General features: G+C 43.7%; 1 protein-coding gene across 4 annotated transcripts; it reads right to left on the reverse strand.

The window, feature by feature from the left end:
- Positions 1-312: 312 nt before the first annotated feature.
- Positions 313-22749, reverse strand: msi1b (musashi RNA binding protein 1b). Of its 4 annotated transcripts, none has more exons than XM_080499270.1 (15): positions 22616-22749; positions 22185-22225; positions 21603-21684; positions 21334-21418; positions 15489-15530; positions 13920-14012; positions 10235-10283; positions 9616-9698; positions 9421-9538; positions 7637-7717; positions 5881-5937; positions 5411-5473; positions 3512-3666; positions 2621-2666; positions 313-2443 (listed from the first exon to the last, which is right to left on the reverse strand). In XM_080499270.1, the coding sequence occupies exons 1-14, from the start codon at positions 22672-22674 to the stop codon at positions 2625-2627; spliced, it is 1050 nt and encodes a 349-aa protein (XP_080355396.1). In that variant the 5' UTR covers positions 22675-22749; the 3' UTR covers positions 313-2443; positions 2621-2624. The 4 variants fall into 4 exon arrangements, with proteins under 4 accessions (XP_080355396.1, XP_080355399.1, XP_080355397.1 ...); XM_080499273.1 differs by having other exon boundaries at positions 313-2448; XM_080499271.1 differs by lacking the exon at positions 2621-2666.
- Between the last annotated feature and the right edge of the window lie 4121 nt (positions 22750-26870).

Here is a 26870-nt window from a genome sequence, read left to right on the forward strand (position 1 = left end):
GTGGCACGACCATACTGGAGACCTACAATACCATCCAAACGCTAAATGTGCAAAATGTGTTAAAACAGGAACATTAAACTCACAAGCGACGGACGTCTAACACCAGTATTTCAGTTGTGGGTTGTTTTGTTTTTTTAAATGGGTGAAAAGAGGAAACGTGTTCCAAAAACCTGCCCTGAAGTCCATTAGTGGGTAGAAATATGTCAATAAAGGAGAGGAGACACGGGAACATTTGAAAATAGTTTATTAGTATTCATCAGTTGTCAGCCGAGCACAAACACAAAAAAACCTGCATGGAACGGATCCTTTTGCTTTGTTGGCCGTTTACAGCAGCCTTAAAGAAAAAAAACAAACATTTCAATATCAAATGCTGAAGTTTGCTTGGAGGGAACAAAGTGTAAAAATGTCTGGTTGTGGTTGAATAATAAATTATGTGTAAAAGCTAAACGAATCACTGAGCTCGACTTTGACCTGAGATTTAATTGTTTAAGCTTTAGCGGCATTTAAAAAAAAAAATCGTTTTTAGTGTCGGTGTAACGTCGTGTGCAACAAGACGGACTTAACTTCTATTTGTTTTCACTGCTTCTTCAGTTTGTTAATAATAAATCAAACAGGAGACAAAAGTGGAATGTTTTAAAATAATTTATTAGGAATTTTAAAAAGTTGTTTTTTTTTTCGTTTCAAAGGAATAAAGAGGAAAAAGAAAAAAAATCTGAAAATGTTACAGTGTTGACAAGATTGTTATTATTATTGGGGTTTTTTCAGTGAAATCAGTCTGGGTTTTTTGTCGTTTTCTTTTTTCTTTTGTAAATGGAGAGTGCTTCGTTCTTACACTAACATTCAACGGAAAAAAAAAAAATACATTTATCGTGATCGGCCAGTGCAACGTCCTAGTAGCTCCGAAAAAAAGAATTGTTTTGGTCTAAAAACAGCTGTCACATTGCTACAGTCTGTGACCTCCAGTGGATATGCAGCCGTGGATGTGGAGGGGGTGTGACAGGTAAACAAAAGAGTTAATAAACAACCCCACAGTTTCCTGATGGAACAGCCACCTTTCTAAAAGGTCTCACCATCCACACTTTGACATAGAGGTTAATGTAATAATAATGATGATAATAATAATAATAATAAAAAAAAAGTCAGATTAAAAGTTCACATTTGTATCTGAGGTACCACCCCCACAAAAAACAACAAAAAAATAAAAATAAACACAGCACATGGCACATTGGGAACCAATGTGAACAAAACCATATAACATGCTCACACAAACATCGACATGCTAACAGTGCACGACTGCTCCTGCACACCTGTCCTTCATTTTCCTTCGCAAACAATCATCACATTTTTCTTTAAAAGTCACAATTAAAACAACAGTATGATAAAGTAAGAAAATAGCATGTTTGTTTTTTTTCCTTTCTTCTTCTTCTGCTTCTTCTTCTTCCTCTCCCAAACGTACAAAGTGTTGCTGCAGATTCAGCCTCTTAAAACTCTGAGGTGTTTTTCAACTTGAATGTCAAAACAAACAAAAAAAAAAAGCAGAATACACGCCTGCAGAGAAGTACAGTGTCTGGCTGGTCGACCGAAATGTTTCTCCACACTTATTATACGTAACAGTCAAGCTTTCCAACACGATGAAAGACGCCATCGCACCACTTCTTCCCCCCCCCACAAAAAAAACAAAACAAAACTTCCCACGTCGCCGTTGCAAAAATGAGCAAAAACCCTCCCCACACCCGGAAACCAGTCGTATTTACAAAATTTTACAAAATTGTACACCTGGTGAAGGCCTATTGCGTAACTGTGGCTAATGACCTTTTGTCGTTTGACCATTATTAGTGTAACGAAAAACCTAACAAGATATACACTTTGTGACTCATTTTCCAAGAAACAGTATTAATCCCAAATGTTAAAATTCAGTATGAACTAGTGACAAATTTACAGTTTTTTTTTTTTTTTCCAGTACCTATTACAACTCCTGACCTTCGAACAGGCGTCACATGGAGGTTTAACCTCTCACCTCGTAGAGATGTGGTTAACAGAGGTTGATTAACCCGAGAAAACAAAAAAAAACAACAAAAAACAACCAAAACAGATTGAAATAACTCAGCCGTCACAAAAAAAAAATCAAATCGATGTGAAACGTAACAGAAAAACACACACCCACAAAAATACAGCATCTCATTGTGTTGCTATGACAAGTAGTGATACTTTTTACCTCCTTTTTTTCTTTTAAGCTTTTCAATTCATTTTTTTTACTCCCCCCACCCCCCTCCACCGCCAAGGTGGCGTTTAGTGTGACATCAGAGAGCGTGTGTGTGTGTGTGCGTGTGTGTGTGGGGGGGTGGGGGTGGGGGGGGGGGGTGTTGGAGACGTGGACCGGACAGAGACAGGCCAGATCAGCTCCACAGCAGCTTCAACTCCTTCCAGCTCTCAGTCGACAGCTCTGCACTGACACACACACACACACACACACGCACACACACACACACACACACACACACACACACACACACACACACACACACACACACAAAGCAGTTACTCACAGCTGGGCTGAAACGCGACGGGCTCACGGTCACACTTGGATAGAACTAGCCAGCGAGCATTAGGACTGACTCACACTCTCAGTGGTAGCCGTTAGTGAAGGCCGTGGCAATCAACGGGCCCTGTGGGGAGCAAGCATGCACAGTTGTTGTCAGACCAAAAAAAAAAAAAAAAAGTATTTCATTTATTTTCACACCACCGCCGATCACGACTGTTAAGATTAGCGTCCATAGAAATAAAAAAAAAAACATGCAGACACATAAATGGTTTTCGGAACAAAGACGCCAGACATTCGGTGGGAAAAGATCTCCTGAAATGCCAGTTGAATTTCAGAGAATAGAAGGCAACTGGATTTGAGCTCTCGTGATCAAACCGACACGACTTCTGCAGCAATCATCCGCTGTTAGCTTAGCTTAGCACAGAACCCGTCAAACCGTGTCAAACTGTGGTTGTAAGACTGTTTCTGCCTCAACCGCCACGTTGCATCTGCTGGATTTCTACACCTGATCTGGGTTTACTGAACTGATCAAAGGAGATTTGAATAGTTGACCTTTCTGCTGAAACCTGCCGGGGAGTTTGAGGACCTTGGCTCCAGAGTGAGATCCAGGGTGTGTGGGCAGAGGAACAGAATGTACTTCCTCTTTTGCTTTCCATGTTGCCGTTCAACCGGCTCATGATAAAAAAAACTCTGTGACGTTCTGCAGCAAACCTGCTGACTGTATCGCCTGAGAACGTATTACAAGCCCATAATGAGACGAAACAGGTCGTACTGTCCTCCTTTGTACCGACACAGTCAAACTATTTGATTATTGGACCAAGCTTTTGTCCTGAACTAAACTATCCAGCTAATGATTGCAGTAATCGGGCAGAAATCAAGGACAAAAACCGATGTTATTCAGTTGGACTTATTCAACACAACACGTGCAAATGCAAAAAGTTAACCACTGACAATATTTGCCTGACTCACCCCCAAACTGTGGCTGAACCCGGTGCTCGGCGCAGGACTGGCAGCGCTGAGGTAACTACTGACGGCCGACTCCTGACTGGCCGCCCCGTACAGGTCGGCCATCGGGCCCGGGCTGCTCGTACCTAAAAATCCAGCTGTGCGAGACGGGGTGGATCCTGGAGACAAATGGCGACATCAAACGGTTTACAGCTGTGACACTCAACAACTTTGTTACGAGAATATAAAAAAAATAAATATATATATATAAAAACAAATTAAAAATTAAAATAAATATATATATTTTTTTTTTACCCCCTTGGTTTGACAGGTAATTGTTTGGTCTTTAGAACCAGGAATTAAATGACATTACTCCAAATAGCTACATACAGGCATTAATGTCAGGTTTAAATGATCCCATTAGCTGGAAAAAAAACCCATTAATGCATTAATGTTGGGGAAATGGCTGCTGGGCTGCAAGAATTGGGGGGTGGGGGCCACATGTGGCCTGCGGGTTGCCAGTTTACCATGTCTGGTCCAGATTAATGAAGAGGGCATTATGCACATTAAAATGTAAATTTTTCAAATCTGCCAGGATTTCAAGTCATTTTCTTAATCCGTCATTCACTGAATTGGTGGAATGAAATGTATGTGAGTCTTCCTCTCGCCAGCAGCATAATTTCACAGGAAGGAAAATTAGATGATGAAACACGTCAGTCATGACCCAATGAATCATTTGGCATGAATCAAAAGAAATAATGGCGGTGACTCAGGTAAAGTGAACCGTCGTTAAATTTCTCTGGCTGCAGCTTGAGGTATGACGCACCCCCCCCCCCCCCCCCCCCAGTAACCTGATAATAAAACAAACTTGTGATATAGATGTGGATGAATGCTAGAAAGGAAGAGTCTTATTTGACTTCTATCTTTCATGTCCATCCATCTTCTACTCCACTATATCCAACAAACTTATTGTAGCTTCTACTCAGCCCTGTTCAGTAATAGACACGTTATAACTGTACTTTACAAATGTGCTCATGTTTACATACATGTTTATATATTACCGCATGTTCCGCACTATAGAGCACACCTGAATTTAAGCTGCACCTGCAAAATTTTACAAAAAAAAACATATATAAGCTGCACTTGACGATAAGCCGCAGGTGTCCACGTTGTAACAGGGCAAGAATTTCACTGCAGGAACACAGGGACTAATCATATATTCATCAATTCTCACAAATCTGTCTTTCATAGTCCTGGAAATTCCTGCACACAGCGCTGTGTTGTGGTACAGAGAGACAGATACATAATCAGCAAGGGTTTTATCTCTGTTGATAAAGTATTTTAGCGGTTATTTGCTGATTTGATTCTGAGGAGGAAGATTCCTCAGCCACGGAGTCCAGCACTCTAGTTTACATGATGCACCTGAACACAACAGTGACAGCAGTCAGCTGCTGGAGCTCCAGACCGCAGGAAGCGGCACAAGACGAGCTCACCAAGAGCAGAAATGTCACTTTTCAGGCAAGTTTTGGAGCAGCAGAGGCTAAGAATAGCATATATCTACTTGCAGAAGTAGAATCTGGCGGCATGAAGCCAGTTAACCTGTAAAAATCCACAAATTCGCCACATCGCATTATAAACTGCAGGGTTCAAAAAAGTATTTTACATCTGAAACTTTTTTTGTGCTATTATCTTTGTTGAAGTTGCTGCTCAGCAACATCACTACATTAAAAACTGGAAAAACAACGGAAATGAGACCCGATTTTAGTTAAATTAGTCGCCATAGTGCACATTCATCAGTGGACGTCCCAATCTGGTCGTCTCATAGTAAAGGTGAAATTGTTGTGGCTCATCACTGTCATAAAGATTGGAAATGAGAGAACTTTTGACACACTTGGATCATAACATGTGACACTGAGTGCTTACCTCTGACTACTGCTGCTGCCGCCGCTGCAGCCGCCATTGGTCCGTAAGCTGTGAGAGGAATGGCTAAAAAAAAAAATTGACATCCAGGTTACACATCTTAATTTGAAAGCACGTGACAGGAAATGCTAACCTAAGCCTCCACTGACCACAGAAACTGAAGAATATGTTTGAAAGAGAGGAAAAAAAAGCATGCAATGAAGAGGCTAATGCGAAGAGGTGGATGATGCAAGAAGTTGAAGTGACGATGTGGTGAAGAAATTAACAGGATTATCAACAAGGAGAAGGAAGTCTTTACAAATACAACGTCCCCCCCAGTTTACTGTGTGCGGTCCTGCCTCCAGGTGAGGAACAGAGGAGGAGCCACAAAGACAAACATGCGAACCAGAGAGTGGTCAGGAGGTGGCGCTAATGTGGAGCGGAGCAGACGGTCAACATGCTGCTTGTAAAGTCCAGAGGAGGGACGGACTGACCTGTGAGCTCAGGGGGGTGGGGTGAAGTCAGAAGGGGAGTCCTCTCTAAGTGGAACTCTAAAACAGAAACATCAGATTGCTGTTGAGACACACGCAACACACACACACACACACGCGCGCGCACACACACACACACACAGGGAAGGGGGACACCTCAGAGGAGAGGAGGGACAAACAGGACTGAGGAATGCCAACAGGAATTAAAAGGATGGAACGATGCTTCAACGTCCATAACCTGAGTTAACATAATTCACAGTCATTGTTCTGAAATAACAAATAAGTAGAACGAGCGTCGAACTAATACAAACTAATAACTTCAATTGAAACGAGTGCGGTCGCCGGCGTCATCGTTTACTTCGGTGCACATCTATTTTTGGATTCAGATGCACACATCACACGCTCAACAGATAAACACAAACACACACACACACACACACACACACACGAAGCGGCTGCAATTCCACTCCCTGATATTTACAAGCAGCCATTTACACTCACAGTGTTTCAAGATGCTTCTATGGAAACATGTTTGTATTTGTGACGGCATGTTTACTGAACTACAGGAGCTGTGATACACTGATCAACCCCCCAAACGACACGCAGCCACAGGGACGGGTCGCAGTCAGGACCACAACGTCTTCTACAATTTAGTTGTGGACTAAATTAAAACTTTGTTCGGTTTCCAATCTATTCCCATCTATTACAATTATGTAATAGACGCCAACCACATTTTCCTCTTTCAGCTTCGTTCACAAAATTTCAGTCCTGGAGGTTCCCTCATTGAAGGATAATTTCAAGGGGCCATTATTCAAGTCACAAAAATAAAACACCAACATCTATAATGTGCCATATATCTGTAATACAATTTTGAAAAAGAAAAGAGTCAAATTGACCAAAATAGAACACAATTTCTGATTTCTAGATGAATTGTGTCTAATTATTAGAATTTATTTCTCACAGAGTTTCTTCGGGACATTATAGAGTCTGTCCTGCAGTGTAATAACAATGTGTCTTGTTTTTTGATGAGATATTTTCAAGGACACAGAGGAAAAAACACACAAGTATTTTTGTTTCCGTATGATAAGCTTAAAGCAGACCTGTCATACTTTGTAAAGTCTTCTTTGATTATCATTAACTCATTATTATTGACGATGAGAAGAAAAAACAAATTCACAAATATGGCCACTTGCAAGGTAAAGGGTTGAATATTTTGACTTTTTTCCCGGCAACATTTACACTTTTATCTTAAAATACAAGGAGGCAAAAATCCTCCCACTTATTCTTCCTCCCAGCGCATCTCCATTCAAACACATTCATATACGCTACCCATTTTCATGACATACATACAAACACTAACAACACAACAATATATATAAAAAAAAAAAAAAAAATCAGAAAACATGAAGACAAAATTTGAAATGTAAAATATAAAACGTGTGAATACAGCTGCTCCTGTTCACACATGGACATGGTTACAGGCTTTATGCTGCCCTCCCTATTCAAACTAAGGTCTCCGGAGCCATAGGTTATTCTGCAAAGAAATTATAAGAAATAAAAAATACTACGGGTCATTTAAATTGTGAGCAAACACAAGTTGTCCATTCCTAAACATGTTTCAATGTATGCAATCCACCCAGGATGCATTAGGATTTAAAACAAACGCTGGATATGTTAGATGGCTGAGCCTTCAAGTAACAGAATATTATTCTAAGTTAATAATATTCCCTGGCTGATTGTCAGAGTGTGGTGTGATTACCAGGGAACTGGTAGGTGTATCCAGGAGTGATGCCAGCGTAGCTCCGGCTGGTGTAGGTGGCCGTCTGGAAACCCGGATAACCTGTGAGGAATTAAAAAAAACCCACTGTAAGCATCTGGAAACTCCCATTGAGACACACTTCCATAATCCAGTGATGAAGCCATAAAGCAAAGCAATTACAAAAAACCCCTTTTGGAGTAACAGGTGTGTGAGTGTGTGTTGTTCTGCTGCCTCCTGACAGTGACGCCTCCCACAATCTGAGACAGGTGGATGATATTCTACACCTGGATTTCTTCACAGGGACAGGACTGAGCAGCTTTACTGTCTTTTGTCTTCAGTTTCACTCTCAGCGGTGCACATTTCGCTGAGAATTTCTCTCCGTGTGCAACCGGACACTTGCGGCATTGACCTCAGAGCCTCAGGGACGACAATATTGTCATTTATCCCCGGCACCACCAGATAACACAGCTATGTAATCATTTCTCAGCTTCTTCTTTTTTTTTTATTATTATCATGGTGTGGAGGAAATTCCCCTTCATTTAATGAAATAACTCCCAACATTAAAGGAGGTAGTTCTCTGCCTTGAACAGTAGGTGGTAGCATTGCTGTGCTAAGTTTAGCTCGAGAAGCTCAAACAGGTCTTAACTACTGGGAAAAGACACCAAGCAGTTGGATTAGAACCCGTTTAGGGGATAATGCCGAAGAGACAACAGGTGTAAAACCTCTTTTTGTGTGTGTCCTGGTCATTTCATCCAGGAACATGAATAAATGTAAGATTTAAGATTTCGAGGCCTTATTTTCACTGAAAGATGTTCAATTTAAAAGTAGTGAAACAATCAATTGTCCTTCAACTTCAACTCTCAACTTCACTGCAATATACCTCTGGAGATAGAATAAACATGTACACTGTTAATGTGTTTAATTTATGGTCTCCTGCCATCTCGAGTTGAGTATTTTAGCATGAATGAAAGTTTAATATCTGTAAAGTGCTGAATATGTGCAGCTTTTGGCTCCTCTTTGTAGAAGTGGAATACACAAGGCGGGGGTGTTCAAACTATGGTTAGCGGGCCAAATGAGTGCCCGGATTCATTTTTAAGTGGCCCACAGCATATTCTAAAACTTGATCCAGACTGTACGCTGGGCTACTTCTGAGTTTCAATACGTTAAACTTCTCAAAGAAGATCTGAAGTTTAGCATGTGAATGCAAAGTTTCAGACAATTTCCAGAGATGTACTGTTTGTATCGTGTTCTGTATGTGACCCTCAGTGGAAAAAAAAGGTTTGTACATGCCAGGTATAAAACATAATTTAGCGGTGTGACCATGCAAAGCAGCAATTCATGTGATCGTAGGGCATGGCCAACTATTACAGTAATTACAGCTATGTAAATATTTTGCCAAAATGCTGTTTGAAAGCATCTAAAGTGTGGAATTTGCTTCCGTTTAAAGAGATTTTAACTGTCAAACCTTATTAAATTATTAACATTAAGAACGTGTACTCAACAGTCATTTTCTGTTGTTGTTTTCTGTTACTTCTGTGTTTCTCCTGAATCGACTGTGGCGTATAACCATAAGCTCTTCTTTCACTTCGTAACGCTTTAAAACTACACGGTGGGAAAATACAAGCTGAAGTGGCCCACTTGAGTGGTCATCTTTCTCCCCGGGGGGCAGTTGTGACCTTTCAGTGTGTGTGTGTGTGTGTGTGTGTGTGTGGGGGGGGGGGGGGGTTACAGTCACATACAGGTGTGCAGCCACATCCTTCCTGTCCTGATCAATACCAACTTACCCAGCATACCAATGCCCAGCATGAAGGCGTCCATCCCATAGGGCATGACCCGAGAGCGCCCCCTGGCCGAGCCAGTGGGGGACATCACCTCCTTGGGCTGAGCTTTCTTGCACTCCACCTGTTTCCGTACGAGAGGCGAGTCAGTCGGGTGCTTCGGGGACGCGACGTGGCGACAAGAGGGACGGAGGCGCTCACCATTTTGTTGTTGATCTCGTGGAAGTGGATCTCGCACACTTTCTCCACCACGTCTTCGTTCTCGAACGTCACGAAGCCGAACCCTGGACGGACATTCACACATGTATGACGGAGTTATATACCCGAGGCCTTTCTGGACGGTATTGTCGCTTATAGTCGGCTGTAATTAGTGCTTTAATAGCCGATTAACGCATTTGCCCTCCCCCTCCCCCTCCCCCATTTTCCAATGCTGCTATGCTGCACTCATCCCCTCCTCCCTCCCTCCCTCCCTCCCCGGCCAGAAGGCCCGGGCAAAGCTGGTAGGCTGTCATAATCGATCAATCGCAGGGTGGGGAGGAGGTGCTTAAGGAGGCTTTATCCTGATCCCGATTAACGGACTGGCTAATTAGCCTAGCCCCGTTCGTCTCCTCCAGCTCAGCCCACAGGAAGGAGGCCCGTGGGGTGGGAGGCGGTGGAGGAGGGGGAATCAATAGACACCCAGGAAGGACCGGAGGAGGAGGAGGAGGAGGAGGAGGAGTATAATCGTGGAGGAAGAAACCGGGTGGTGGTGGTGGTGGGGGGGGCAGTAGGGTACATGACTGAGAAGTGGACGACAGAAACAAGGGTTATTGCGTCTCACCTCTGTGTCTGTTGGTGGTCTTGTCGAACATGAGCATGGCGTCGTCAACCTGAAGAGAGACAAACAACAGTTTGGGGTTATTTTTCTGGTTTCATACTGGGGACGTCCGCTCTCTTGCCACGCGACATATTGCCTGACCTCAACCCTTCTCAAGTTCTGCGGGGAGGCTCAGCAACAGATGGACAGAGAGGAGGGGGGGGGGGGACTGGAGACGGAGGACAGGTTACAAAGAGGAGGTCGAGGAAGGGGTGAGGTCAGGGAAAACATGTAGAGACACTGTACGGAGCGCTCCGTTCCTCCATGTCCGTGACAGACACAATGGGTGGCATGAAAAAGTTTGGAAGTTGTGCTGCTAAACTGCGCCGGTCAACAATCCCTCTGACAGAGAGCCCATAATCCGCCTCCTTCTCCCCGCCGCACTCTGACAGTCCCATGGCAACTGTACAAAAAGTCCTTATGAAAGAAAGAAAGAGAGAGAGAGAGAGAGAGAGAGAAAGAGAGAGAGAGAGAAAAAAAAGCTCCAGCCAACATCAAATATGGTTTATGAATGGTGGGAGACTGCCAATGAGACAAAAGAGGGCCGCAAAGAGAGAAATACTAACACACACATACACACAAATAGAGAAGCCAGTCAGAAGTAGAAAGGTGAATCCAGTGGGCAGGTGGGAGAGTCGATGAGAGGGGAGAGCTGATAGCGAGAGGAATAGCGACAGGTGGAGATATGGTGAAAGAGAGCACAGAGAGGCCTGAGAGAAAGAGAGAGAAAGAGAGAGAAAGAGAGAGAGAGGGAGAGAGAGAGGAGGAGGAAGGAGGAAAAAAAAAAGATTGGGTCAAAGTGGAGAGGGAAGAAGAAAAAAAAAAGGAGAGACAAAGGGAGAGGGAGAACAAAGAGGCCTGGAGGCTTTGTTTGTTGGCACAGTCAGCCATAATTCCTCCTCCTCGTCTCCCTTTGACCTCTCCCTCCGGCCTGGCCTCCCTTTATAGAGCAAAGACACAGGTGTCTATTCTATACACACACAAACCCAGAGTTTCTGATGTCAAAGTTGACCTACTCTTTCTCCCCCGTCTTTGCCTTTTCCTTCTCGATAGGAGCCGACATGTTTAGACTCCGGTCTGAACACGGCGGCCCGCATAAACATTTGGTAAATTAATCTGTGCTCTTGGTCTATAATAAGTCTACTGGACGCGCTCCACAGAATAATTTGTCACCGTCACATCGGAGTGTCAGCATGAGGAGCTTGCCCACAGAAAGGTCAAAGGTTGAGCGTGAAAGCGGACCTGTTACTCCGACTCTCAAGTCAGGCTGCTGACTCCCAGGCTTGACATTTGCGCCGTTCGCCCGCCGACGCCACATCTCGCCCGCGGCCGGAAATCATCTCTATAACCTGGACGGGAGACGTTTCCCCATCCATCAGGAGGGCGAGACTCCCCCACAGTTCACGGCCATCAATAATCAGGGAGAGCAGGGGGGGGGGGTCAGGGGTGCGACACCCACAAAAGCATTTTGAGAAACGACACAGGAGAGCCGCGATCTAAGCAGACTTAACAAGTCAAACAAACAGAGACCAACACAGGCTGGAAAAAGCGGCACGCCATCGCCCCGGTAGGGCTCCATCAAAACACCACACCAGTGTTTAAAGCCTCCGCAAACTCACTCAATTGCACATCACTGGTCAATATTTCAAACGGCGGGCATTTTAACAGCGAACTGCCAAACAATATTTCCTCTCGTCCTCTTTTCTCCCACCTCTCATCTTCCCCGTTATCCCCTGCCCATCCCTCTCCGCGCTCCTTTGTCCTCACCAGGATGGGACACAAAAGGTCCAGTGAGGCAGTCTAATCAGGAACTTCCATGGATGGCTGGAGCCTGCATTTCACCGGCCATCCCTCGATATCTCGCTCGGCAAAAATTCATCTCAGCGTTATGATTGAGGAGGGAGCACGGGGGAAACTCGAGGCCGAACCCTTTTGGCGGTGGAAATAAAGCGCTACGCAAAAGAAAAAAAAAAAATTATAAAAAAAAAAAAAGAAGAAGAAGAAGAAGTGGCGGCTGAAACCACAAAGCCTTCACATATTTTGACTTTGAGAAGTTTCAAGGACTTGAGGTGCAAAATCGCTGCTTGAAATTGACTGGAGAGTTTTTTTTTTTTTTTATTAACGCAGCATGAACTCAACCAAAAGTGGTAAAAAAAACAAAGCAAATGTAGGAATCAAACATATTATGGACGATGATTTTCACAAAAGATGACAGATTTAAGAAACGAGGGGAATCCAGGAGCAACCAGTATGCAGATAACTTCAGAGCAAACTAACAAAATATTTGCCCAGCTTTGTACGGAGGCATAATGGCCCTCGCCCTCGCCCCCCCCCTACACACACACACACACTCCAACACACACACACACACACACACACACACACACACACACACACACACACACACACACACACACACACACACACACACACACACACACACACACACACACACACACACACACACACACACACACACACACACACCATCCTTGCCCCAGTTCCCTCCCGTACGCCTCCACAGCCCTCTCCCAGTAAGGCCCTCCCTCGCCTGTCGGTGCCTTTGTCAGCCCATCAGCTATTCTCTGTCCCGGGTCTTTCACAGTTTCAGAAAGCCAGGATGAGAAACTTAAGAAAAGTTTATGTTGAAAAGTTTTTTCTTGTTGTTGGAAAAACTAAACGTGTAGTAATTTAAAAGACGACAGGCAGATTTCGGTTTTGAGATTTTATCATTTTTAGTTGTTAAACTCCCGAGCTGACCCCCACCCAACACACTCATGTCAAACCCCCCCCCCCCTCCAAAACACCACCTCATCCCTCCTCCTTCAGAACAAAAACCCCTTACCCACAGAATTACTTGGGGACAATGGGCAAGCCAGGTCACCACGGTAACGGGCCGGGAGGGGGTTGAGGGTAGGAGCAGCTGTTACATCAGATTAATTCAGATTCTGATAATCCCTCCTCCTTCCTCGCCATCACCACACACTCACTACAAAACTTTTCTTCCCCCCTTCTTCCCCCCTTCTTCACCCATCAACCCCCCCCCACACACACACACACAGTTCGCCTGCTGCTCCACGATCCCCTCAGCCTCGTTAGTTTTCCTTCCAGACCTTTTCTCTCCCTTCTTTTTCTCGGCCTCCACTTCATCCCAGTAAACCCCCAAGTTGAAGTGAAGTTTTTCCCTGAGAATTTGTGATGAATCCGAAGCGACTCGCACGTTTGTTTTTGAGCCGACATGAAACAAAGTCGCCCTCGTTTAGACTCTCAACCACCTTTCTGGTTTCTCTTTAACGCTCTTTTGAAACCTTTATTGGACAAGTTTCCGTATCTAATCGTCCATGTTATAAGTTCATTTAAATTACAAAGCATTTTCCTGATATGATACCAGCGCCATTAGAATATGGGTTAAGATATTCAGGTTGCAAAAGCTTTTCGCAGACTCCTAAGACACCCCCATCCCATTAAAATACTTTTTTTAACTGCTTGTTGTGGAAAAACCGCTGGGTTTTGGTCCATTTGGCAACGCGTGAATGATTTTCTCATTATACATATCGCCGTTTTTCTGCTAGGTTTGAAGTGACCCAAAGAAAAAAAACAACTATTATTTCAACAAGTGCCTTACAAAGGATTTAAAAGCATCGCTCACCTTCCCAAACTGATCAAAGTACTGCTTCACATCCTCGATAGTCGTGTTCACTGACAGGCCGCCCACAAAGATCTTCTTGGTTCGGGTCACCAGCTGGAAGGAGGAGAGGGAGACGTGACACACCGACCAACAAAGTAGAAATACGTGCATTTAGAGCCACGTGTATTCCACTGAAATACTGTAGCTGAAACCGTTCGGAAACAAACACGCAGCTCCCAATGTAACAACATGTTGAAGCTTATCGCTGCCAGACTAAAAGCACAATGTTCACACGATTGGCTTCATCCAACATAATAACATCTTTCGCTTCAGTTTTAGAACTGTGAGACCAGTTTTAGGAAAACAGAGGTATTTCTCTTTGATATTTATGAAAAGGTGGATTTTTAATTGGGTGAATACGACACATGAAAGAACATATTGCTTAGAGTAAACCACAGAACTTTGTAAATAATACAATTTAAATCATTTTAGACCGTACTGCAGGACGAAGCAGGTCGAAACCTCCGCTGAATATCCTTTATATGTTTGTTTGTATCCTAGCCTAATATGCTCGCGGGGATGAAAACGTATAGATTTGTGAGTTCAGTTGGAGATCACAGGCCACAACTTTCCACTGACCAGCCGGAGCGACGTGAGATGAGGATGTACAAACTCACACTTCTGCTTCTTGTGTGACTTACACTTCACAAAATCTTTTAAAAAAAGTTCCTGTCGTGGACATGAAGCCAGATCCTGTAAGCAGTAAACATCCGACACCTGTAATTATCCAAGTTTTTGGTTTTTTTCCCCCCACCGCATTCATTTCCTCACATGAGAGGGGAGCTTTAACCGTTTTCACTGTGAAGTTTATCTGAAGTCATGAGGAGGAAACAAAATGACTCAGGTGAGTTTTCTCTCAGTCGATACTTTTTTTTTAACTTCTTTTTTCTCAGTGTTCAGCCAGAGAACAGATACATATTAAAATATGTTTAAATCGCTAGTGTTGCCGGACTTTAAAACTGCAGAAAATGTATGGCCACTCATTTAAAAAAAGAAAAAAAAAAGTGAAAAGATTGATTTACAATCAAAATAACTGATTTTATTAGTATTATAATTTTTCACCAACTGTGATTTGCACAAATGTGTCATTTGAAGTAGAAAAGCCATTTCCTCATATCTATTTTTAACTTTAAATCCTTTCCTCCATTTCTAATACTTTTAAAAACACTTAAACACTGATAAAAAAAAACACCTGTTAGGAATTATTTCCTTTGAGCTGCCGTCACTCCAGAAGACAAAGTAACCAAGTTCAGCACGGAGTGAAACGTAAATCACCGCACAGAAAGTAAGTGGGTTCGACAAAAAGAAACAAAGAAAGAAAAAGAACAAGAAAAAAGAAAGAACCCTGCTGGTCTCCAAAGTTGTGAAGGTTTTTAGTGAAGGTAAGCTCACGTAAGCGTCCGGTGATGTCAGCAGTGCTCATGTTGCTCAGATTAGGAGGCATTAGCCCAGATAAGAGACTGAAACGCTCGACTCACACCGACCAGCGGCAAACAAGGCGCAAGCGTGGAGGGGAGGCTCCTGACTCACCTTGGGCTGAGCTCTGCGAGGGAACGCCACCTTTGGGTCGATCTGAAAGAGAAGGATCAGAGAAAGAGGGGACTGGTTAGTTGGTGGGCAACCAAAACCCCAACAGAGACACAACCTGGCACCTTCACGCCGTTTGTTCTCCCGTGTTTCAATCGTAAATCGGGCCGCGTTTGTAAAAATGTATATCTGGTGTATGGCGCACGGCCAAGATGGCAGAAGCACCTGTATTGGTTGAATGACGACAGTATTCTCTCAGTGTAATGGAAAGAAACATATATATATAAATTGGACGGGTGGCACGGTGGTGAAGTGGTTAGCACATCACCTCACAGGAGAAAAAAGAAAACCACATCAATTCAACATTACGCGTGACAAAAATCTTTAATTCAAAACTTTTGAAAACCAATGATTGAAATCCAACTGTGCAGCTGATGTAGACCTAACAATAAGCTATTGACATTTTATTTAATGCTTTTTTATGACGATGACACTAAATTGTGGGTCGTTTCTTTATCGCCCAGTTTAAGCTTCAATCGTTTTTTTTGGTTCCAACTAAAACTTTGCTGAAAGTTATTATATATTTGCTTGTGTTTGGGAGAAAATAAATTGGAGAAAAAAAGTTCCCTTATTGAGTTCTTTCTTTGCTTTAAAGAAGACTATAAAACCTTCTAACTCTCCACAACCAATGCTGGCGTGTTAGAAGTTACCAAAACCCCCAAAATGTTACATTTATTATGAGAGCAGATCTTACTATCTATTCATCCAAAGTGATTGCATGCATGTGCTAGAAAAGAATGAAAAGACTCAATCATAAGAATCAATAGTTTTTGGGCGATTAGTAATAATATTTGATCACAAAGCTGTTCCTCAAGCAGGTGGAATGTCCTGCTATTCATCCATGAGTCACAATCTGTGGACATTTTAATGTTTTGTTGTTGGTTTTTTTTTGTTAAGTAATCAGTGTTTGCAAGAATCTCTGACAATTTGTGTTCGTGAGGGGGTCATATGGCTCTTTCTAAATGAGGATTATTTCAAGGATACTGATTTATACAAGCTGGCATCAAGTTTCCAGGCAGAAACAATAGCTTTTTTTTTCATGTCTAAATTCCTTGAAATCAACTTACAATTAACTTTGTGAAAGCTTAATAGAATATGGTTATAGATCCGGTGAACAGTGACACTCTGTGTGCCGCTCACAGGGTCCTGGCAGGTCAGCCAGGGTGCCCATGTTGGTTATTCCGGCCTCATAGACAGTCCATGTGACGTCCAGCCACCCTCGTCTCACAAATAAACACTTTATGCTGCCTTGTTTCTCTATTCCAAGAGATGAACACGCTTAACCCTTGTGTAAAGGTGCACATCAATGAGTGTGTGTGTGTGTGTGTGTGTGTGGCACGGCTCTGTTCAGGTGGAATTCCTGCAAATGTCCAGCGGACCCCAGTCTCTCTCTCTCTCTCTCTCTCTCTCTCTCGTCACCAGCATGTGACATGTGATCTCCTGGAATCTCACACAGGCACCACAATCACAAACACACCTCACCTCGGCAAGGAGAGCCGGGAGATGGAGGACAAGAGTGTCGGAGAGAAAGAGAGAGAGAGAAGAGGAGAGAAAAGAGACTTGGAGCTGTCAATCACACCACACCCACAGCAGATCTACCCTTTTTTTGTTTGTTTGTTTGTTTGTGTCTGTTTGTGTCTTTCTCGGCCTTTGGCGGAAGTGATGACAACAACAGGGACCATCCGATGACGTGGGTCCTCCTCTGCCCTGCTGAAATTTACACTTCCTCCCAGAGAAAAAAAAAAAAAAAAGGACAAGCTTGACTTTTTTTTTTGAACAATACATCTTTTGTAGTATTGATCTCAACAACAAAAACGATTAAAAACAATGTAACCTGTGCACAAGCTCACTGAGGTAAAAGAGTGAACAGAGAACCAAACCATGCCACGGCGATGCGTTCACAGACGGGCTGTACAATTGGAATTTGAGACCTCTATATTAGTCTAGACTGATCTAAGAGAGCTAGAGAACAGCTAGACTACATCACACTGTACTGCGGTTGTACTAACAGACGGTGAGGCAGTACAGCGCTGAGATTAGTCCGCAACCATGACAGGGTAGAGTTGAACTACAGCAGAGAGCTACGGCCTCCGTGGTAAACCGCATGCGTTTACCACAATAAGGGCACCGGTGTTGGTTCTAAACGAGAGTCGACGTCACCGCACGGTTTCACTTTTCTTGGACTTTTTCTTTGTATCTGTATTCTAGAGAGCAGAGTGAGAAGACTATAGGCTAAGACTGGAGGATCAGATGCAGAGTCTACTGTTTAGTTTCTATGGTGGCTAGACTACTCTGATAGTCACCTCCGGTCACCAACCCTCCTGATGGCCAACACTCCTGTGCACATTCAAAAACAAACAGACACACACACAAACAAACAAAATCAAACATATGGCAGCACATCGGCGGGGGGAGGAACTGTGGGCGTTAAAACAAAGTGGCTGCGTTAATGCATACGTGGTGAAAATACGTTGATCAGAGTTGGGTTTTTTTTTATAATGTATATTAAAAAATAAACCACACAAAAGTTGTGATTTTGATTCTAACTGTTTCACCTGACTTTGCAGAGATTTTGTCTGCTGGACTTTTCTCAGGAGTTCATGCACATAGATGATTTGCGACATCAAATCTTATAACAACCAGTGGGGAAAAAAAAAAAAGGCCTTTCAGACGAGCAGTTCAGTGGTGAAGGTTTTGGGGACATTTAGCAGGTGGAGTGAATCTGTTGATCACGGCAACATTATCTGTACGAGTGAAGACATCCTGAACACATGGATGCGTTTTTCTTTGCGCCACTGCTGCTTTCGCCTGCATGTCTGTCTTTGGCTGACCTTTTGTTAATGAATTAATACACAGGCACGGTTTGTGACGTCAAATCTCTGTATTCTGTGAGGTTTTAGGCCACAACTATTTCTGCCATTTTCACCCCCAAAGCTTCAATAGGTATTTTAAGTGGGAAATAAACAGATGAAACAAAAATTTGTTAAACCAAACAGAGCATATAAATAGGTGGTAAACACCTTATTGTGTGTAGAAACAAGTGAGCAAGGTCTTGAACGCTAACCTCCCTGCACTCGCTGCAAGGTAACGGGGAAGAAGCTGAGCGTAATTCCAAGAGAGCTTTATGAAATCAGGCCAATCCCCTTTGGTCAACTACATCCCAGCAATGCAACAGTTGGCTGAGCGCGCTGCCCGTCAGGCCCTGAGCTGGAAACACAGTGAGCACACCGTGCCGATTGGGCGGCTCTCAACATCTCTGAGGAACAACTCCAGCTTGTTGACTCCAATCCTATTAGTTGGGAGAGGCATAGTAATCACAGACGGGGTTATCCTGCCTCCCCCCCCCCCCTCCTTCCGTCTTTCCACTTGGGCCAGTATGGAAATGGTTAAGGGGGTCACAGATATGCCCGACGCAAAACCCCGTAAAGAGCTGTGGGACTTTGCAGTAAAAGTTCCCCGGCGTGGACCTTAAAGCAGCATTTCAATGGGAACTCTGTCCCACAAAAGGTGGCGTTTGCGTCGGCCGTCACCGACTTTACAGATAGCAGGAAGCTGGGAGGGCACCCGAGAGGGGGCACCTCGCCGAGCAGCACTCACATAAATCCCAGTAAAAGCGGCCTCACTATACTGGTCAAAACCGGACTGCATCTGTCCTTCAACACAATAAGTACCAATAAATTCCTCCGCGGCACTGTATTTGCTCTTTAGCCTCACGGCTGTGCAAAGCTCTGTTAATTCCAGCGCCGGAGCGGTTCTGTCGGTCACAGCATGGCACATTCTTTCTGTTGCCACTGGAGAACTTTTCTCTCTAACAGGATAACCTGTCTGCATGAGGGGAGGGAGGGGGTGGGGGGAGGGAGGGAGGGAGGGGGGCAGGGTGAGCAGTCTAAAAAGGCCTACTCTACTCACCATCCAACCCCTGTGGCTGATCACAGAGCCCTCTCCACACACACACACACACACACACACACACACACACACACACACACACACACACACACACACACACACACACACACACACACACACACACACACACACACGGCCCCCACCAAGCACCACCCCGACACACCCAAGTGCCAGCCACAAGGGAGGCCCCGCCGCGGCCCACGAGGTTGCACCGACTCGACTCGCAAACAAGTTGGGGGGGAAAAAAAAGGAAGAAAAAAAAAACACATAATAATGATCATCGACGATTAAACTCACTAAGTTGCATATCTGGAGTGTGAACGAGAGGCCGAGCTGTCAGCATCATGACCAGCGCTCCCTTTACGCCGACTGCATTTCTGGTGTCCAAGAAAACGATCCTAAATTATGTGCATTGTGATTTCTTTTTCTTTTCTTTTGTGACAGAGTCATTCTTCAACTGTGGCGGACGGGGTGGGTGGAGGGAGAGGGAGTCACTATGGAAACAAACCCCATGGTGAGCGAGTGGTGTCCAACCATGATGGCGCTACTTGCCATCGCTGAAGTGCCTGGAAGTGACACCAGAAGGAAAACCAAGAAGGGAATTTTTTTTTTTTGTTAAATCTCAATTCACTTTGACTTCGTCGTCAAATAAAATCCACCTATGTTCAATTTTCTCACGTGAAGAAAATGTCGCCGGTTTTCTAACTTTGCCCAGACGACAGTCTTTTTTTTTTTTTTTTCACCCCCAATCTTTTCCACCTCCACAGATTTTTTTTTCTTTCTCCCCCTAAAGACTCGTGAAGGTGCATTGCTCAGAGCACAAAAGGGCCGGAGAAGAAATAGCCTCCCCTCATTTCAATACAGTCACTAACCCGCAGCCATCACCACTCCCACTGAGGAGAGAGGCGGGGGCAGCCGGTCCCTATGGTGACCAACGGGCCACATTGTTCCCAGACCGGCCCACATTCATTACTGAGAAAAAGAGACACACACACGCAAACTTGTGGCACTATCTTTGTGGGACCTTCCCATTGATGCAGTACATGGACTATCCTGCTCCGTCCAAACTAAAACCTGTTACTCTAACTAGGACTTAATTGTGACCCCCAAAATCTAAAGAAAGTGCATCTTCACCGTTTATTTGAATTAAGGCCCATTAAATGTAGAGTGTTCCCACTTTTTGGGCACCACAAAGAGAGAGAAACTCAAAAGCACACACACACTGCAACAGAGGAGATTAAAACATTTTTTTTTTTTAAAGTTACAATTCCAGCAGGTGAAAGAGGCCGACTGCTACATTCACTGTTTTGTCCCATATGAGATCAACAGGAAGCCCACAGGAGTTTGATTGTTGCTGCTTTCACACCTTGATGGTTTCAGGTTGCAGCTAAACACTCCATTCAGAAAGTTTCTTTTTCTTTTTTTTTTGAGGTGGGGGGTTCCAATACGACTCCTTGGCGACATTAAAAAACAAAAAAAAAAAAAAGAAAAGAAAGTCTTGGTTCGCTGGTCCAAGTCAAAGATTGGCAGTGAATACAATCCTGTCCAACCCCTCCAGTTCCAATGGAAACTGACACTTGGTAACATTCTGTCGTGAGTTAGGCTGAAAACAGAACAGAGAAGGGGGACAAGTTTCTCTCGTCTGTCTCCACAGTCCACGGACCATTTTATCGTAGGAGTGCGCTCACAACCGAGGTGTGGCGGGGGTACGGACACGGTGTGAGGAAAACATCAGCATAGTGGAACCTCAGTAAACACACACACACACAAAAAAAATGGAGCAATGTTACGCCTCTCCAGCGGATTATTGGAAAATCCACTAATCAAACAGGGAGCGACGGGATTAGCCGGTGGTGGGAAGTAAATACAGAGAACTCACTGTTTTTGAGTCCAACTCGTGCCTGGTTTGGGCCAAAACTTTATCCACACCGGCCTGATCAACAAAGGTGACAAATCCAAACCCTCTGCAGACATCAAGGAGGGAGGGGAAGAGAGAGAGAGACAGAGGGAGAGGGAGGGAGAGAAGGTATTAATGACACAGGAACTGATGTTGACGTGTAATGATACGTTATGAGCAGTGAGGAATCACGGGGGTCAGATAAACTTTCAGCTCCGCCAGAGAAGCACGGGGCTCCCAGGCTCCCTCACCTCGAGCGCTTAGTAACTGGATCTCGCATCACCATACACTCCTTCACCTCGCCGTACTTGCAGAAGTACTCCTTGAGACCCTCTGGGGGACGAAACAAGGTGGAAAGATAGCAACAGTCACAGATGGACAAGAGATTGACAAGCAAAAAAAACCAACAACTTTTTTTGGGAGGGAGACCATTTACAAAGTTCACTCTGCTGGGATTTCCTTCACTAAACTTCTAACTTTTCTCCACTCCACTGTATGACGTGGGATACCCTGCTAAAAAACTAATTTGCCAATAATACTTCTCAGTGAAATCCCTCATCTGAGTACCACCTGAGAGATTTAAATTCACCCTTTTAGAAGGAGCTCGCTCATTTACTTCTGAATGGAGGCATTCATTCTGCAGCAGGATTCATATGTAAAATTCAAACAAGAGGGAACAAATAAACAACTTCAATGTATGCAAACAGAAAAAGTTAAGAAAACTCAGCTTTTCTAAACACAAGTTGCCATTGCCAGCCTTTCTAGAAGACACTGTGGCATTTCACTGGTAGTCTGTGGTGGAAAAAAAAAAAAGAAAAAGAAAAAGGATTTACCTTGTGTTGTTTGCCAGCTCAGTCCACCTATGAACATTTTGCTGAGGAAAGATGTGAGAAAACATTAATATTTACACAGCCATCAAAGCAGGACTGCGTCCGTTTCAGGTTTGCGTGTTTACACAGTAAATGACAAAGTTGTTGCTGGTGTTTTAAAGTGAGTTAATCCTGCAGATTTCCACTGTGTATCATCTTATGTGTGTGTGTGTGTGTGTGTGTGTGTGTGTGTGTGTGTGTGTGTGTGTGTGTGTGTGTGTGTGTGTGTGTGTGTGTGTGTGTGTGTGTGTGTGTGTGTGTGTGTGTGTGTGTGTGTGTGTGGAGGTGTGTGAGTCTGGCTGCAGACCAGAGTCACTCTTACAAAATAACAGGTTTGTTACTAAAGTGTGTGAGAAAAAGTTTGAGCGTGTGTGTGTGTGTGTGTCCCTCCTTACCAGGGGTCGTGGGGGGAGTCCGTGGTGGACAGGCTGCTCTGACTGCCTTCCGTCTCCATTGCGTGTCTCCTCGCGCTGTGAAGCGGCTACTGCGCTGTGTGTGTCCGGGCCGAGCCGTGCGGGGGAACAGGCGGGGAGCGAGTGAGAGCAGCGGGGCGGGTTTGGCCCGGGGTGACGGTGAGTGGAGCGGGCAGAAGCAGGCTGGGACAGACTCCTCCTCCTCCTCCTCCTCCTCCTCCTCCTTCCCTCTCTCTCTCTCCCCCCCCCCCTCTCTCTCTCTCTCTCTCTCTCTCTCTCTCTCTCTCTCTCTCTCTCTCTACTTCGTCAAGTTCTGTTTATCATCTAAACTACTTCCGGTACAGACCTCCTTCACTCTTACCCTTCCACTGGCTCCAACTCTGACACTTCAATCTTACTTTTGCGTTCAAGGGGTCATGTTATTCAGCTTTTCAAGACTTTTCGTTGGTCCAACAACAATGTATTCAAAGTTTCTTGCCCGAAAAAAAAACAGCTTTTCCTTGATTTTCCCTCCATGAGAATATTGGATCCTAGAATCTGCTGTGTCTGTGTGAACTGGACTGGCTCCGCCCACTCATGCCCATCTATGGGAAGAGGAGGAAGTACTTCCTCTCGTGGTGCCATGTGCCAGAGCAGAACTTCCTGATTGTGGGAGGAGTCAAAGGTAGTGCCTATCTCGATTGTGATTGGCTAAACCCCTAATGACACTATATAGGGTTTGATTTCTGATTGGCTGGTTGGAGCAAGACACTTTTTAAAACCTGGAACAAGCCAGGGTGAGCGAGATGACACACTAAATCTGTACTGTATCCCATGAAAATTATAAAATAACTGTTAAAAGGTAATCTCAAAAGAATCCTATTATCCACATTTCAAACATCAATAATAACACAGTAATAATCGTCGTCATACCTGGAACGACGCCCCAGAAGTGAAGAAAGTGTGTCCTCTCTCTCCCTGGCTTGTTTCAAGTTTTAAAAAGTGTGTTGCTCCAACCAGCCAATCAGAAATCAAACCCTATATAGTGTCATCAGGGGTTTAGCCAATCATAATCAAGGTAGGCTCCTCCCCTTTGATTCCTCCCACAATACAGCAGCTCTCCTCTGGCACATGGCACCACACGAGGAAGTACTTCCTCTTCTTCACATAGATGGGGATGTGTGGGCGGAGCCAGTCCAGCTCAGGCCCCTTTTACATGACAGCGTTTCACGTAGCAACACCTATTCCGTTATAAAAAGTGTTGCGTTTATGCTGCAGCAGCGGAAACACTGACAAACAATGTAGTTTGCATGCCAGGCCATAGGGTGGTGCTGTTGCTTGTTTTTGTGATGAAACCACACAGACGTGTGCAGAGAACAATACGCTATTAATGTGAACAAAATTGTGAGAACACGACATTCGATGCTCTCAGGGGTGAATCTCAACCATTAAACTACCAGTATGGACTATGAAACTAGAATACTGACCATGAGTCGAACCACTCCAGGAGCCGCCATGTTTGTTTGCACGTGCATGGGCAGGAAGAGGCTCCATCACGTCCTGTGGTCTCTGCAGGGGGAATCGCCACTGTGAGAGAAAAGTTCCACTTTGGGAGCCGGGATAAAAACACCGGTGTCGTGTAAACAGAAGCCCCAAAGTAGGTTTCGCAGATACACTCGTATTCGCTGTCGTGTAAACGGGGCCTCACTCAGACACTGCAGATTCTGAATGCAGCTCATATGACCCAATATTCAAATGGACGAAAATCAAGGAAAAGCTGGATTTATGGCCATCAACTTTGAATACAATGTTTTTGGACCAAGGACACTCATATTGAAGGTGTTGAAACGCTGAATAATACGATCTCTTTAAAGCTTTACAACTTCCACTTGCGTACCAGACCCTGAGTAAACAATAAGGTTTTTAGTGAAAATGCATGATTTCTTCAGAAAATGCAAACTCCACACAGAATTTCCATCATTGCAGAGCTCCACTGTCTCAAGAACGTTGATCCTCCCTCGAACACCATGGACTGTGTCGTAGGTGGGAAACCAGCAGGAGGTCCATGTCAATGTAGACTCATGAGCACTGTAAGTGTGGTGGTCCAATACTGTGAGGCCAGACCCTAACCCTAGAAAGACCGAGGCAGGAGGCCTGGTCCAGGACTGCTGGCGCCGTTGGTTTAGTTAGTTTTTATTTGATCCCTCAACCCCTTTTATTCTGTGTCTCTCTCCTTTGTTCAAAGTGCTTGAAGGAGGTGAGTTCCTATGTACATTACAAATCCTCAGTTGTTCCTCTTGAAGCCGTCTGGTGAGAGTTTGTTAGTCTGGTACATGGTATATAATCTCAGATCCTTTTATTCCCTCTTCTACCTCTTATATATCCAAGGACTTGTCATGTTTGTTTTATCTTCATGTCTGTGATAAAAGTTTAATATTAATCCAATGTTGTTTCACAAAAGTAATTCATTTATTCTGTTTTCCTCATGAGCACAACTCTACATTTGATATAGTTTTACGTGTCTTTAACTCTTCACCATATTACATTTGGTCTTCAGCTCTTCTTCGTTCTTAATGTAACACACATTCAATCACCCCGTTACCACAAAACTATATTCACTATATTGGCTTTTGTCTACAGCTATCACCATGCTGTACAAAGCTCAGCTCATAGTAAACAATAACATATTCCATTTCGTTCAATAAAAGCTCTGGATTTCACTTTGCAGCAGATAGAAGTGAAAACAGCACTGGACATTTGTACTGAAGTACAACTACTCTTGCATTATCTAACATGTGTAGAATCAAAGCACACTTTACGACCATAACATATATGAAATCACAACTTGGACAAAGACAAGGGAAATTAAATTAAATTAAATTAAATTAAATTAAATTAAATTAAATTAAATTAAATTAAATTAAATTAAATTAAATTAAATTAAATTAAATTAAATTAAATTAAATTAAATTTAAACTTGGCAACTGTTTGTGAAGAAATTAAAAAAACAAAAAACAAAGCAGTGGTTTAAAAATAAGCCAAATGAATTACAAATGTAGAGAAGTTCCACCAGGATAAAGTTGCAGATACATGTCATTATATAGTTATTCTAGATACATTGTTGTTGTATGATATAAATATCAATTATATATTTAGCATAAGAATCGTTTTAGTAGTGAATGGAACACAGAGACACGTCATACAAACAGTTTAATGAACCGGGTCAATGTTAAGTAAAACACAACCTTAGTATGTTTGTATTAGTGACAAAAGTTATGACTCAATATAGCAATTAAAAAAACTGCAAAGGTCAGTACAGTGGCTTGCAAAAGTATTCGTACCTCTTGACTGTTTCCTCATTTTAGCACCTTACAACCACAACAGTAGATGTATTTTATTGGCCTTTCACACTACAGCGTTTGGGGTAAGTCTCTACAAGCTTTGCACGTCAGATATTTCTGCACACTCTTCTTTGCAAAATAGCTCAAGCTCAATCAGATAATAGCAGATCATTTCAATGGGATGAAGGTCTGGACTTTGATTCATCCACTGTAACCACATGATTCTGTTCCAGGTCCTTGTCTTGCTGAAAAGTGAACCTCCGCTACAGTCTGAAGTCTTCTACAGACTTGAACAGACTTTCTTCCAACCATGCCCTTGTCCATCCATCCTTCCACCAACTCTGAGCAGCCTCCCTGTCCAGTCCTGAAGGAAAGCATCCCGACAGCATGATGCTGCCGCCGCCACGTGTCACCAAGTGGATGGTATGTTCAGAGTTGAGGTGCAGTGCTCGTTTTCTGCCACGTATAGTGTTGTTAGGTTCAGTCAGTTCCGGTGGACCGTCATGTCTTTGGTAGGTTGAGGCGCTATCCTCTTTCCAGTGTCCCATGATGGATCACACAGTGCTTCACGAGAGGTTCAATGCTCTAGATACGTTTAAAAAAAATATATATCCAGGTCATAGATGTTCTCTAATGAACATCTAAATACATGTGAAAACCCTTGTTAACTTCAGATAACATGCCTAATAAGAGTCCCAGTGTGTCAGTGTGCTCATTTGCAGTGTCGGCAAAAATGTGTTTATCCGAATACATCTTCCATATTGCCAAGTAGCTTATGCAAAGGGGTCTAGCGGGAGGATTGTGCACTGTGCGCTCATTCATGGCTGCAGTTTAAGTATTTATTTAGTACCAAAGCCAGCTCTGGCTAATCTTCTCAACACTGACTCAACATGTGACCTGGTAACTAATGTGAAGGC

Source organism: Blennius ocellaris (assembly GCF_963422515.1).
Source record: "Blennius ocellaris genome assembly, chromosome: 7".
In the NCBI taxonomy this organism is placed as follows: domain Eukaryota; kingdom Metazoa; phylum Chordata; class Actinopteri; order Blenniiformes; family Blenniidae; genus Blennius; species Blennius ocellaris.

Excerpts from the sequence above, each read along its gene's own strand:
- msi1b (XM_080499270.1), bottom strand. The coding sequence starts at position 22,674 with ATGGAGACGGAAGGCAGTCAGAGCAGCCTGTCCACCACGGACTCCCCC. Across the intron at positions 21,419-21,602 it reads CCAGTTACTAAGCGCTCGAG|AGGGTTTGGATTTGTCACCT; the intron begins GTGAGGGAGCCT and ends TGATGTCTGCAG. Across the intron at positions 9,539-9,615 it reads ACGAGATCAACAACAAAATG|GTGGAGTGCAAGAAAGCTCA; the intron begins GTGAGCGCCTCC and ends GTACGGAAACAG.